The sequence below is a fragment of the Hippoglossus stenolepis genome, chromosome 12, assembly GCF_022539355.2.
Source record: "Hippoglossus stenolepis isolate QCI-W04-F060 chromosome 12, HSTE1.2, whole genome shotgun sequence".
NCBI lineage: Eukaryota > Metazoa > Chordata > Actinopteri > Pleuronectiformes > Pleuronectidae > Hippoglossus > Hippoglossus stenolepis.
This window is the reverse complement of record NC_061494.1, coordinates 5,764,325-5,777,814: the sequence shown is the minus strand read 5'-3', so window position 1 is coordinate 5,777,814 and position 13,490 is coordinate 5,764,325. Positions and strand designations below refer to the sequence as shown.

The window sequence follows — 13,490 nt, the reverse complement described above, 5'->3', positions numbered from 1 at the left end:
GCATGTAGAAGCGGGACCTCACTACCACGGCTTTATCATACTGTGCAGACTCCAAATACACAAGATGGCAGCGTTTGTATGTGGAGTTAATTTGGCTTTATATCTGGATAAAGGAGATGCTTCTTTATAAACAGTGTGTGGTCTAACCTTATAGCACATTTCTTCCCCATCCCATGATTTGCGGCCTCTCCCATGTTGAGACTCAAAATGACTCAGAAGATCCTGGCTCATTTCAGTATGAAGTCGTGACGTAAATATTCTCAAACGAAGCTCATATTTTACCGATGTGTTTTTTTTACATTGAGCAGAATGAAAGAAATGCTGTGACAGCAGCATCCGATCACACTGCAGGAAACAAATCGGTCATGCAAAACCAGCTCCTCTTTAACGAACCAATTAATTATTTATGGGCTTCAATGGAGCAGAGAAAGTTAATTTATTGTTATCATTAGAAGAGTGTTCTGTTTGGGTCCATGTGGGGAAGAGTCAAGGTACAATTACAGGCTGTGCAGATAAGGGAGAGCTTCATCTAGTCACTCTCACACATCCCAAGTTCACAAGACGCCTCCGGACTTGGGTGATGAATTTCAGGAGGATTACAGGCTAATAAATGCATATTAAAGTCATGGCAACAAAATCACATCTTGTCAAGGCAATTGTCCAATTGGACATGTTGCATTTCAGGGGGAAAATACAAATTAAGTTAATAAATCAACTTAAAATGTATACTTTTTATTTTACCACTGCTCTGTTACCACGTGTCTTGGTGTAGGGACCCTCCCTGGATTAATGCAACAAGTTCAGCCACTTGAGGTCAGCACATAAAATAATATAAGCTGCTGTAAAATTGCTCTTTAAGCTCTTTAAACTATCTGTAATTAACAATTTTGGAAAGTTACAACGGTATTCATGAGCTTTAAAGCAACTATAGATTCTTTGCTGAGCAGCGCTCACTGTGCTGACATGTGGTAATTGTGACATAATGTATTTTTAATGGTAACACAAGAGGCGTTAAGTCACAAAACTGACTATAATGTAACTTTCAGTGTAAAATCTCTGTAAACTTACATGATACAGTACACAATACCAGCCACAATTAATAACTACCAGGTCAAGTAAGACTATTCCTTTTATATGTTTTATATATATATATATATAAATAAAGTTACATAGTCTGAAATATATTGGTATTTTTACTATATTGTTATTTTATGTCTGCAGTTGAACCGGCTCCTTCTCCAAACCTGAGAAATGTAAATTGTCAGGTTTCACTGGTTAACAAAGCCAATGTGTGCTTACTTAATGACTTTAGTAAATAGAACATTTATTACACATTCATTTGATGACATTCTTCTTGTTTGCAGCAGTTCAGAGTGGATGGATTTTTAAACTGTAGACACTGTTAGTTTTTATTTCTAACCAATGATCAGCATTCTGTCTCGTAATATTGACCATGATTATTCTATAACAACCACCAGCACCAGAGGAGCTGATGGGTCAGGGAAGAGGAAGATTGATCACGACGATGTGTCGCCTCACAAGAGAAACTCTCTTCCCTGGTCAGATAGTAACAGAAGGTTCCAGGGAAACTGTGACTACAACAGCAGAAGGGAATATGAGAGGAAAAGAAGACGAAATTATTTTTCAGGCACATCCACCTGCATCAGCAGACATGATTCTTGGCACACTCGCCATCATCAGTCAGTGTAGAGGACCAGGCCTGCTGATCATCACCACCACCACAGCACAGGGGCCTAAGGCCCAATCCCATTTCACCCCTTGACCCTACCCCTTTCTTTTTGCGCGTTCACGTGTAGGGGTAGGCTGTCCCAATAGCTGTTGGGACGGAGGGGTAGGGCTCTATACCCCTCCAAACGGAGATTTTTCAGACCCTCACTTCAAACGAGAGGGTACATCGGCGAAACACCGGCAAGCTGGGAGAGAGACCCACAAATGTAGTATTTTCTCCATTAAAAAGGATTAAATAATTTCGATAATGATTGTAATATCTTAGTTTAATATCATTTCAATGTATTATGGTCACTTTTTTGCAGGATAATGCTAGCAACCTGTATGCTTTGATGAAATAATGCAGAGCAGCCAAGCTTTTCAATTTCCAATGTCATTGATTCACCTGCATTAGCATAGATGTTATTTGGTTATTATAGGTTTGTAACTATAATAACTGCAAACAATATCATTGGTTTATTTAAGATCCCAACAATGTTATAACAATGACATCCCCGGCAAAACTGTCTCGTATGTCAGGTTTTCGCGACGACTAATGATGATGTAACAGCTTCTTGAAGGGTTGTCCCAATTCGTAGGGGATGATTTCAACTGATGATTTCAACCACTACCTCTTGTGAGTCCGTTTCAAAGGGAAAGATAACCTTCGAGGGGTAGGGGTGGGGCCTCGGGCCTAAGAGTCAGGCTCGGTCAGGATAGAAAAGGGCAGAAGGATCATGAGGATGTGTGGCCTATAGCAAGAGGAAATCTGTTCCCTGGACAGCACGGTGGTCCAGCAGTGTTCGAACCCCCGGCACAGCAGCTGTCTCCTTTGTGTGCTTGTGAGAGAGGGAGAGAAGGAAAGGATGGGGAACATCTTTAATGGTAGACAATGTGGTGGTTCAGGGGTTTAGTTTCAGCATTGATTTGAAAATTAGCGCAGGTTTCCATATTCCTTCTCACGAGTTGTCGCTGTCTCACGACTATACCTTGAATAAAAGTTTAAACGAACAATTTAGTAGCACTTAAATGGCACTTACTTATAGCTCTTTGTAGTTTGGCTTTCTTGAAGAAATAGTACTTTCTTGATTCTTGTTGTTCTGGGTTTTGTACCCTCATGGTTGAATGCACTTATTGTAAGTCGCTTTGGATAAAAGCGTCAGCTAAATGAAATGTAATGGTGGGGGGAGGCCCCTCCATAGTGGGTGTTCACTTTTACAAATATATATAAAGTAGTGCAGTATCTGGTCCTAAAGTTGCCTGTTCAAATGGTCTGTTTGCTTGACCTTTGTTAATGCTCTACAGCTACTTCAGAATTATTTCATCAGCAATTACTCTTTTATCAGCAAAGAAGCTTTTATAGTCACTGTTTCATAAAATTTAACTTAATTGCCCTTTTTACTACTCACATGTCTTTTAGATAAGTTTGAATTATTTACAAAGCTGCTGTTATTCCCCCCCCCCCTCGCCTGTGACAGAGTGCTGGTCGTCTGTTTATTAAATGTTTATTAACATTGAACCTATTGCACGTCCTAATCTTACACTGCACTTCCTCGAACCAGTTTAAATGCACACGTTGAGTGTGAAGCCGATGAGATGAACAGTTTGCGAGATATGCCTTCCACATACAGACAGACGTTACTGGAATGGAATGGAAAAAGTAGCCATAACCATTTATTTTTCAACAATGATGCTCCTGTATCTGAAGGTGAAGAAAATTATCTGTAATTTTGTTAAGTAGAACTTAAGGCCATTTGAAAGCTGTTATTTAAAGTAATAAATCAACTGTGATTATAAATATGAATCTAAAATGTGCCAACAACGAGGAACTTTCTGTTAATTCATGGTGAGCTAGAAACACACCACTATATACGACATATTTTACTGAAAACACATGGGATAAATTTACATTACTTTGAGAGTCAAAGTAGAACACTCAAAGATATTAGAGTTATAAGGAATAACCATCAAGCTTTTATGACACTTCTCTCAGACGTGTTACTGTATCTGTTCATTACCTTCGGCCAGCCTAATCAACTGAATAACTTTGATTTGCAAATGTTTACTCCTCCACACAAGCAAAGAGCCATAACACCAGGGACGTCAGGGGAGGATCCCATTGTTTCTGATTAGGAATTCATTATTCGTGAGCCGTCTGCCTCTCTGCCCAATGCACAGGCTGATTAGCAAGCCAAGGAAAGATAGGTAATGACGATAACACTAAACTCAATAGCTGTTTTATAGGCGGCGGTGCTTTATGGCGCTTGCACTAATTGCTGGTGTGATTAGTGAGGTGTCTGTGCCCTCTCTGGTAACTCGGTGTGTCCTCTGAACTGAGCTCCTGCAGACAGGAGCACAGGGGAAGTGTGGGCGTGCGGTGGATCGTTACAGCAGGAAGACACACGGACATAATCGATTTCCCACTTTTTTTTCTGCCCCTGTCAGCCCTTTCCTGCGAGCCGCAATAAAGACAAATTAACTTAGAGGCAATCAGATGATTTTTTTTTTTCTTGATCTCTTGGCAGCAAAGTAATCTATTTCTAACTGTCAGAGGAAGATTGTCCAAAAAAAAGGAAACAGAACATTAGCTGATTTGATAACCTGCAATGTATTTTTCTCTAAACATCACCTTCCTGTCTGCTTTCGAGTGCGTCTCCTCTGATGGAAGCTTAACTTAGACTCCTTATATAAAGGTGTATGTCCTCAGCTGTTAGACCTGTGGATAAGAAAAGCATTCACCTCAGCAGCATGGTGAAACCCATGCTTTTGAAAGCTTTATTGGCGTCTGCCATTCAGTTTGACCTCTGCACTCCAGCTCTTGATACGAGGTAATTGGTTGATGTAGCCGAGCAGACAGTCGCAGCAGAAAGTGAAATGATAGCACACTCACAGAGGTTTTTGTTCAAATACATTTTCCTACCAGTGAGTTTGTGTAAGTGAATTTGCATAGATTTCAGGTTGTGTTTGCATACTTCTCCGTGTGTGACCTTTAGCTTGGTTCTCTCCTGTATTCCTCTGTGCGTTTCATAAGACATAACTCCCTAATGTTGCAGTGTTTATATAAGATTATCCCTTATATATTATTTATTTTTCTCTGGTTTAATCTTTTAAAAGTCTACATTATCAAGTCGAATTTTAAATAGATGGATGTTGACTACAGTACAATACAGTCTGTGTAAAATATGTTTTTAAAATTATCTGCATTAAGTGGTTTTGACCACTTGGGGCAGTGTAGCAAGCTTACATATTTTCATCTCATGATGTATAAATGTAAAAGTCTAAGCAAACACAGACTAATAGCATACGATACATTTGGAGTCGTGATTCATGTGAACTTGTGTTTCCACACTAAGATGGTTAAATCTATTCCCCTCCATCCATCTGGTGCCATTAACCTGTAAGTTGATTTTGTCAGACGGCGTTGTGAACATTAAATAATGATAAGGTCAGCTGGGCCGTCTGCACCTGATGCAAACAGGAGACATGTAGGTCTTTACAAAAATGACCTGGAAACGCTAATATAGATACGAATGATTTTCACATGTGTTAAAAAATATACAGTTTAATGCAGATTCCACAGAAAATATTTCTGTCCCATGTTTGGCACATCTATTGCCGAAGTCTATTTTCTCCTCTTTCATGTGTTTAATAATAAACACATTGTCTTTTAGGTGTTTGAGGCTGGACATAGGATTTCTTACATTAATCAACAATTTGATTCATTACTAAATTACATATTGTTCAACTTTACTTAAAACAGGTTCTGTTGCTTCTGAACTAAACTTTACTGAACTGTTCAACATGCAGATTTTCATTTACCTCATACCCAAGTTCTAATGGCTGCGGATGCAGGATGATCTAATAGCTCCTGAACACATGTAAGAACCATCTTGAGTTGTGAAGTCTGAGAAAATATTTTGGACATCCAGGGTCTGTCTGGGAAAATAAGTGCTCTCCACTGCCAAGTGGCTGGCACTTTATTTTAAATGGATTTGAAACTCACTGTTGTATTAAGGCTTTTTTATACTCAATGTTAGATATGTGTTGGGGCTGCTCTGGCTCAGGAGGTAGAGCGGGTTGTCCACTAACCAGCAGGTTGGCGGTCAGTCTCCCCCATTCTTTGGGCAAGAAACTGAACTCCAAATTGCTCCTGATAGCTGTGCTTTTAATGGTCATAAAGACTAAAGTGCATATAAATACACACCATTTACCATCTTCTGTGTGGGTGGACGCAGTCTGAGTTCAACAATAATCAGGGTGACAACGTATCAAATATATTTTTAACAGACAATGAAACAAATGATTTTGCGTTGCCAGCTTGAAATAGTAAAAAAAAAGTTTATGTATCCACATTGAGCTGATAGTATAACACATATGGATTTTATTAAATCCAGTATGATGTTTTAGTTTGGTGGTGAAAATCCTCATTTCGTTTGCTAGTGAGCGCCCTCTGTGTTTCTGTCCTTCACATGCTTGCTGGCAGGTTGGCTGATCGGGTTGAGCAGCTCTCCAGGTTTGTCCCTCCATCTCTTTATCTCTCCGTCTCCCTCCCTCTCTCTCTCTTTGATGTGTCAGTTGAGTCGGGTTGGAGTCGGGCGGGCAGCCATGTCCATCAGCTCCATCCGTCAAGCGGTGGGCCGGGTGGCAGAGAGAGGATGACGGGCAGCAGAGAAGGGGCAGATGTTTTGCAGGAACTGATATGTGTTCACGTCCATGAGGGATGTCATTACGTGGCGGACAGAGAAACATGGAGCTGATTAGCAGCTTATTAAGTCAAGGACACTGGCTCGCAGTAAAACACACCTCTTCCATTCTGGCTTGGGGTGCGGATGGCTTTTCCGGTCACTGAGCACGTGAGCATCTCAGATGGATAACCTCTCTCTCTCTAATTACCTGCTGCTCTATTGCTGAACTCTAAGCTCCTTTTGATAAAACCAAAACGCTCCAAAAAGAATAAAAGCCGCTTTTCCCATTTCCAGTGCAGTTTCCCTGAAGGCGAGAACTCAGAGGTACATAAGGTTTGTGGATTTATCTCTCTGAGAGTCCACACTGTGTTGTGCTAAGTAAATAAAGCAGCATCTCCCGGAGGGCATGTGAGGATTGCAGGAATTGAGGAAAGTGGACAGTGCAGCGGAGAGAGGGCTTTACCCCTGATCCAGGACAATGGCTGAAATGGTAATGTTGAGAATCTCATCTGTGCCCTGTGTTCTCCCCTTTAGTTGGATCTCCAGAGTTTCCTCTGAACAGTAAGCCCTGACATGTGCTGTAAGAAATCGGGATTTACTACAAATCACATCAGCCTTATCCAGCACTCTCCTCTCTTTCCGGTTTTCTCCCTCTTCCACTGCCTCCACTTTTCATCTCTGCATATTTTTTATATCTGTTTAATAGAGAGTAGCTTACCGCACCATAAATTGCAGCTATGTGTGTGTCTGTATTTCATGTGTTTTGAGTGGTTAGAGCAATAAATGGGCTCAGGGTTATGAGAACAGTGAAAAACTACAGGCAGTGGTGGACAACTTTAATAGGCTTTGATAGTTTCACTCAAAAATAATACAGTTTCGCCAAAAATATACTGTTATGTTCCCCAAGACAGCAATGATAAACGTTTTTGTGTGCAAGAGAAAATGAGTGATGGAAATAGTTCCACAGAACAGACTCCCCAGATGTTCAGAAGTGAACAACTTGGGTCTCATTTTTGTATTTTGGGCCATAATTCCCCAGCATAACATCCCCAAGGTATTTCAACATAAAGTTTGGAAGAGCAACGTGCACAAGCATTTAGTTGATGATGAAGAGTTCCACTCTTATCTGGTATCCTTTCTTTTCATAAGCATATCACAACAAACCTCCTTAAATCCACTTATAAATCATTAAAAGATACTCATAATAGATATTATCTAAAATCATCATGGTTATATGTTTCAGTGTTTATTATCATTTATCTAGACTGCGACAGCCCACCATATTCAAATTTGTCCTGCCACAGTTTCATAATGTACCAAGAAATGTTTACACTTCTCACAACAACATAATAACATAAGAGATCTCTATCTTGGTGTTTACATAAAATGAACAAACAATCTGTATCTTACAATAGCAGATGGGTCCAATCGTCAATATGTTTGCTGCATGCATTTCTACAAGGAAATTACACTTTTGAAATCATGTAAAAGAAAGAAAAAAAAGGAAATGAAAAAGGAAAATAAATATGTCAGTGTTGATATTTACGGACACCGTAAATAAATTAATGTTTGGAAAACACTCAGACGTTTAAACATTTTTTGGCTCATAATGAATTTGTAACGGGTTGGAGGGCATCAGCTGACAGCTGTCTTTAATGCGGCCCAGGGCACGTTTTTGTTCACACTGCTAAAAGGATGTGGCAGAACACCTACCACCTGTTTTTAAAGCTGTCCACTTGTGATGGGAATCACCCGAGATGGATGACTGACGGCACGGTGAGAGGAGGACAGGAGGCAAGGACACTTGGAGCAGCAACAATATGTCAATCAAATCAAATGCTCCATGGAGGAAACCAACTTAATTTGATTTCTGCAACTTTGTGTTTCTGTTTCATCTGGACATTGAATGGAGTTCTTTTACAGACACATTTCTCTTTTACCTTGCTGTTAATGTCCCTGTCTGCAGTCTCATGTCATGTTGTAAAGAGCTGATGGTTACTCATAAACATCTCTCCAGGAGAAATCTACCAATGTTTTTCTAATCTCTTGACTGTAACTCCATTTTACCTCATTTACATTTTAAAGACCTTTTTTCTTGCCCTCATTTTTTGGCCTGTCAGACTTTGCTGTAACAACTTTCTCCACGCTCCCAGGTCTCAGCAATTACTTTGTTCAATGTCACCGTAAGTGAAAGAAATAATGGACAAAACTACAAACAACAGCCAGAAATGTGCTTTAGCCCAAATTAGACTCTAAAAAGATGAAACGAGCGTCATGCATTGTGCACGTAAACCTCCCTGTCACATGGCCAACCTGTCATTTGCATTATAAAAAACAAGCCAGTGTGGGGGGAGACTTGCCTTGTAGTGTTTTCCCCTCTCTCTCACTGCCTACTAGTTGCTCTCAGTTATCTCAGTCCGCTGGCAGCGGGAGCTGACGTGCTCTTGGTTTTTCTGCCTTCTCTTCGCGACGTGTCAGGTCCAGTTTAACACTTGAGGGCAGGATGTGTCAGAATCACAGTCCTCTTTCTCTCCCTCTCTCTCCGGGCTGCCTCACTCCCAAGGTGAGTCAGGCCTCGTCATCACTCCAACAGAGAAATAACCCATCACATGGCGTTGGTCGACGGCCAGCCGTTAATAGCCCTGTCGTGATTTGTCAGGGAAAATACTCATCTGCTGAAAAGTGCGATCTCTTAGAGCAAGGTTAAAGTGTTTATGGGTCGGGAGCGAGGTGGACGGTCAAATGTAAATCTGCACAGTCACGGCATGCGTGGGCCTTGGCGCGAAGTGTGCGAATAAAGTCCTATATCGAAATTGACAGCTTGAAGAAGTTGAGGTTGTGAGAACATGTACATCGTGAGGAATAGTGAAGCCTGAAGCTGAGAATCTGTGGATCTGCTCTGGTGACAAATTCCAGCACATTTCTCCACAAGTCCATGACTTTCTGTTTGTTTGTCCTCTCTCTAGAACAAGTTCCTGGCAGCTACGACTGAAAAGGACATCTTTGCCCATCTGGGTCTCGAGTACATCGAGCCTTGGCAGAGAAATGCGTAGGCTCTGCTCCTCCCTGACTGGATGATACACGCCGCGTACATCAGTGTTTGTCCTGTCTGCTTGCTCTGCTGGGATACGCTTTCAAACAGCTTTTTAATTCCATACAGTTATGTCTTATTGTTGCCTTTACATTCGTTGTTGTCGTATGGATTACATGCCGCTGTATGATTCATAATTCCTTATTCACTATTGTCTGTTTGCGAGTAAACACTCCTTCACCATTCTCGTCTTGCCTGTCTGTGTAAGTGTTGTAATCATGGTCAGGGCACAAAGACAAATCAGACAAGAGTATGAATCGTCTTGGGAGCCTGCGAGGTGCAGGAGAGAGAGGAATAGCGTGCAAGAAACACAGAGGGAAGCAGAAGAGGGTGACCACGGACAGAGAGGAGGGAGAAGACAGGAAGCTATGAGGAAAGTGGGGGGGAGGGGAGCTTTTGTAGAGCAAAATGTTGTAATCACCCTCCTCCTGGCAGGAAAGTGCTCGGCGTGAAGCTGAGCCAGGTCTCCGGGGAATTGAGAGGCGGGTAATGAGCTTCAGATAGAGGAGCGTTTGGCGTCGCCATTTAGCCTCCATTTAAACCTACGTCCACTGGAGATCATTTAGCTGGCATTCTGCTATCCAAAGACCCATAGCCTCCGCTCTTGTTCCACAATGAGTCCCCTTCCCCAGATGCTCGGCTGAAATTAGAGGCACTCAGCTGCACCGGGAAATTAGGAAGAATTCAGACGGAAGGTAAATGAGTCCACTAACCACACGGATGGATCTTGGCATTCAAAGCGACTCTGGCTCCAGTGCATAAAACATCCATTATCTTATTGCTTTGACTTTGGCTCATGTTTTATGTATGAAGGTTGTTTATCAGGATTCGTGTCCTTATTTTTCAAAAGTATGGTGGCTCTGTAGGACAAAAGTCTACAACTGAAAAAACGTAACTGATCCTTGTGGGCAATTCGGGGAAGTCTGACAGTACATCCACACCACCACATTGTAGGTGTTAACGGAGATGTTTGAAAATGATAACTCAGTCACCTGTATTCCTAATTGGTTCTTACTCGCCATGACTTTACCAATACAATACCAATACATTAGACTTATGCTGTTACCACAAGCTGTGAATATTGGTCTGTTCTCCTCTGGAAAAGAGGAGAGGTGGACTACTGGCTGAAGGGAATACAATTGCTGCATGTACCTGTTGTGGAAATGCTGGGGAAGCCAGCACTGTCCAGTGGACGTAGGTTTAATTGGAGGATAAATGGCCAAACACTCCATTATCTTAGCTCAATATGCAAATGTTGCATCTATTGTGTCACGCTGTTCGTGTTGTCCCGTGCTAGTGATGCAAAATGTGTGTCTCTTCGCGGCTTTGCAGTGACTTTGTATGTCATTTTATTGCTTCTCGGTTGGTGTGAATGCACCATTACAGACAGGAAATCCCTGCTCTCACTTTTTACAATTGTTTTTTCTTGTTCGCAGTATTTGCTGTCTCGAAGCAATTAACTGCAATGTAGACAATCTGCTTCCTGTTCACACCAGCATGCATATGAGCAGTGTATGTGAATGGTCATGTGACATTTGTTTAAAGGTGTGTCGATTTGGACAGGGATTGTTACTCATATGGAGCTAAAACATTTTTGTGGACGGGGATCGTTTTGGTTTTAAAACAAGAAAGTATTGCTATGGATGTAGCCTGACTCATGTCTCCAGTGATGACACGGCCTGTCCTGAGGTCCACACACCCAACCCACTTTCCCATCAGCCCCTGGTTTATCCCAGGGTTCCTCAATGAGAGCAGAGATAGATGAGAGCAAGCCATTCTAGTGGAATACCCTATTTAAAGATCTTTAAGTAGAACAGTCCAGCACTTTGAGGACTTGACCCAGGCCTCCTCCCTTTATCCTCTCTTCTTTCCCCCTCTCGCTCTTTGTCCCTCTTTCTCTCCCGCCGTGCTGCTCTCTCAACCTTGCTGGCACAAAACAATCTTTAAAGGTTCTGCGTTGCGGTGTTAACCAGATGGAGCGGACTCTGGAACCCTTCTCTCCTGGGTTATCCAGTGTTTTCACTCAACGGAGATTAACTTTTTTTTTTTCGCCAAAAAATAGGAGATCTCTCCAGAGTAAAACAAAATAAAGCTGACCTAAATAAATTTACATTTGTCCTGCTCTCTTTTTCCTAATTGTTTTTCAAGTGCAAATGGGATTTCTTTTTTACTTTCACATTAAATATTCACTAGTGTAAGGGGATTTAAAGGCTGTAGCATTCAATTTAGGAATTCACACATTGTTGTTTAGGACTTAGATTGCCTTAAACTGTTTGTAAAGCTGAAATGCAAAGAAGTTAGTGCAGAGAGGCAAAGCTATCTGCTCCAAAGTCCTCCATCTCATTCCTAATACAATTCATTTACAAGATATCACAGATTAAGTGAGGTCATCGTTTCTGTTTGCTGCTTTATCTGGCTGTACTGCAGGATATAACTGTGACTGCCGAACGATAAAGTTGATTATACTGGAGTACTTCATCGTTTAACCTCACTGAACTGTGGTAAGTACTCATTGTAATACAGACAATTTATTTCTGTCCAGGCATTTTTACTCCTGTAACACACTTTCTGTGTTTGTGCTGAATAAACATGAGTCGAAATTGGTATAGATGAAAGGGACATAAGGCCACAAATGCTAGAGTGCTGCTGCATGGTCCTTATCAGTGTAAATGAACTTGTCACTGTAACTTTTCTTAATGTGACTTCATGTTGAGTTCAATGCAGAGCTGCCAGGTTTGGTGTTTTCTATAAAAACTGGTCTTCTTTTAAGACACATGAGATGCTTGACCAGATGATGAGCAGTGGCACTAGATGAGTTGGTGCTCCTGTGAGCTGGCATTAGCACGGCTGGCATCTTTAGTGTAGCCACACTGTGCTGGTTGTAGCCATTTACTATGTAAAAAGGACGACATGACTGCCCACCCCCCAAAGTGAAGCCAAGCCTTCCTGTTCACCCCCTGGTGGCTGGCTGCAGTATAGGTCATATATCCAGCCTTCTCCAGGTTAGTGGATGGAATATGGGCCGAACAGAGTACATGTCAAAACAAAATTTCTCAAAGATATTTTGGGTCATTTTCTTTAGTTCTTATCACACTGATGTATGCTCAAGTGTTAATTTTTCCCAGTAAGTTAGTTAGTTACAAGTAAGTTGGTTTGTAATTATTTATCTGATGATGTAAAAACGTGATGAGACAGATGAGACTCATGATTGGTCGAGCGCATGTATATGGAACCTCAATACAGTGGCTCCATCCCCGATCACTTCCTTACAGACTCTGGCTACAAATACACCAGATAGCAGTGTTCGTATCCACGATATTTAGGCTTCATTTCTGGTGAGCTGGAGGAAGTGGAGATGCGTCATCCATGCGATATGTGTGTAGCCCATCAACTGTATAAAAATGAGGTGTAGCTCTGGTGTTTCTGGTCTTACAGCACTGTGGTGGGTACAGGTGTTTTTGTATCTCAGAAAGACATCACAGTACAGGAGATGCAAGAAACATAGCATGACCACTCCATGGATATATATTTGGGGGATAAAACTGTTTAACAAATTATTATTATTATTATTACATTGTTATTATTACCTATCATCTAACTCTGATTCAACCCTGTGACAATGTAGACACAAACCAGACACTAGCAGATGTGTCCAGTGTGACGGGGGTTTACTGAAAGAAAGACAGAATCTTAGGTGAGGTTTGAAAATGGCTCAGAACAAACAATCAAGCTTTTTTTATGTATGTAGCTATGGAAGAGAAAAATAAATAGAACGCAAATTCAGAAATACATAACTGTGCATATTGCTCTGACAAAAAAAAAGTCCTTTCTTTGGTTTAAAAACAAATCTATTCCCATTAAAACAACCCACTGATTTTAGTAGAATTTGTTAAACACTAAAACGGTTCCAGGAGTGTTTACCAGTCCATGTTGGTCTACAAAGACCAACTATTTGTTGGATAAAAAGATTTAATAAATTCTATTCA

At 41.1% G+C, this 13,490-nt stretch overlaps 1 protein-coding gene across 1 annotated transcript in view; it reads left to right on the top strand.

Moving 5' to 3' along the window:
* The window catches only part of dntt (deoxynucleotidyltransferase, terminal), an 84,161-nt gene extending 72,565 nt beyond the window's left edge, over window positions 1-11,596 (top strand). Inside the window, exon 11 of the mRNA XM_035172782.2 lies at window positions 9,380-11,596. Coding sequence (XP_035028673.1) covers window positions 9,380-9,466 — 87 coding nt within the window. The 3' untranslated portion in view covers window positions 9,467-11,596. The remainder of the gene's footprint in view (window positions 1-9,379) is intronic.
* The last annotated feature ends 1,894 nt before the right edge of the window (window positions 11,597-13,490 follow it).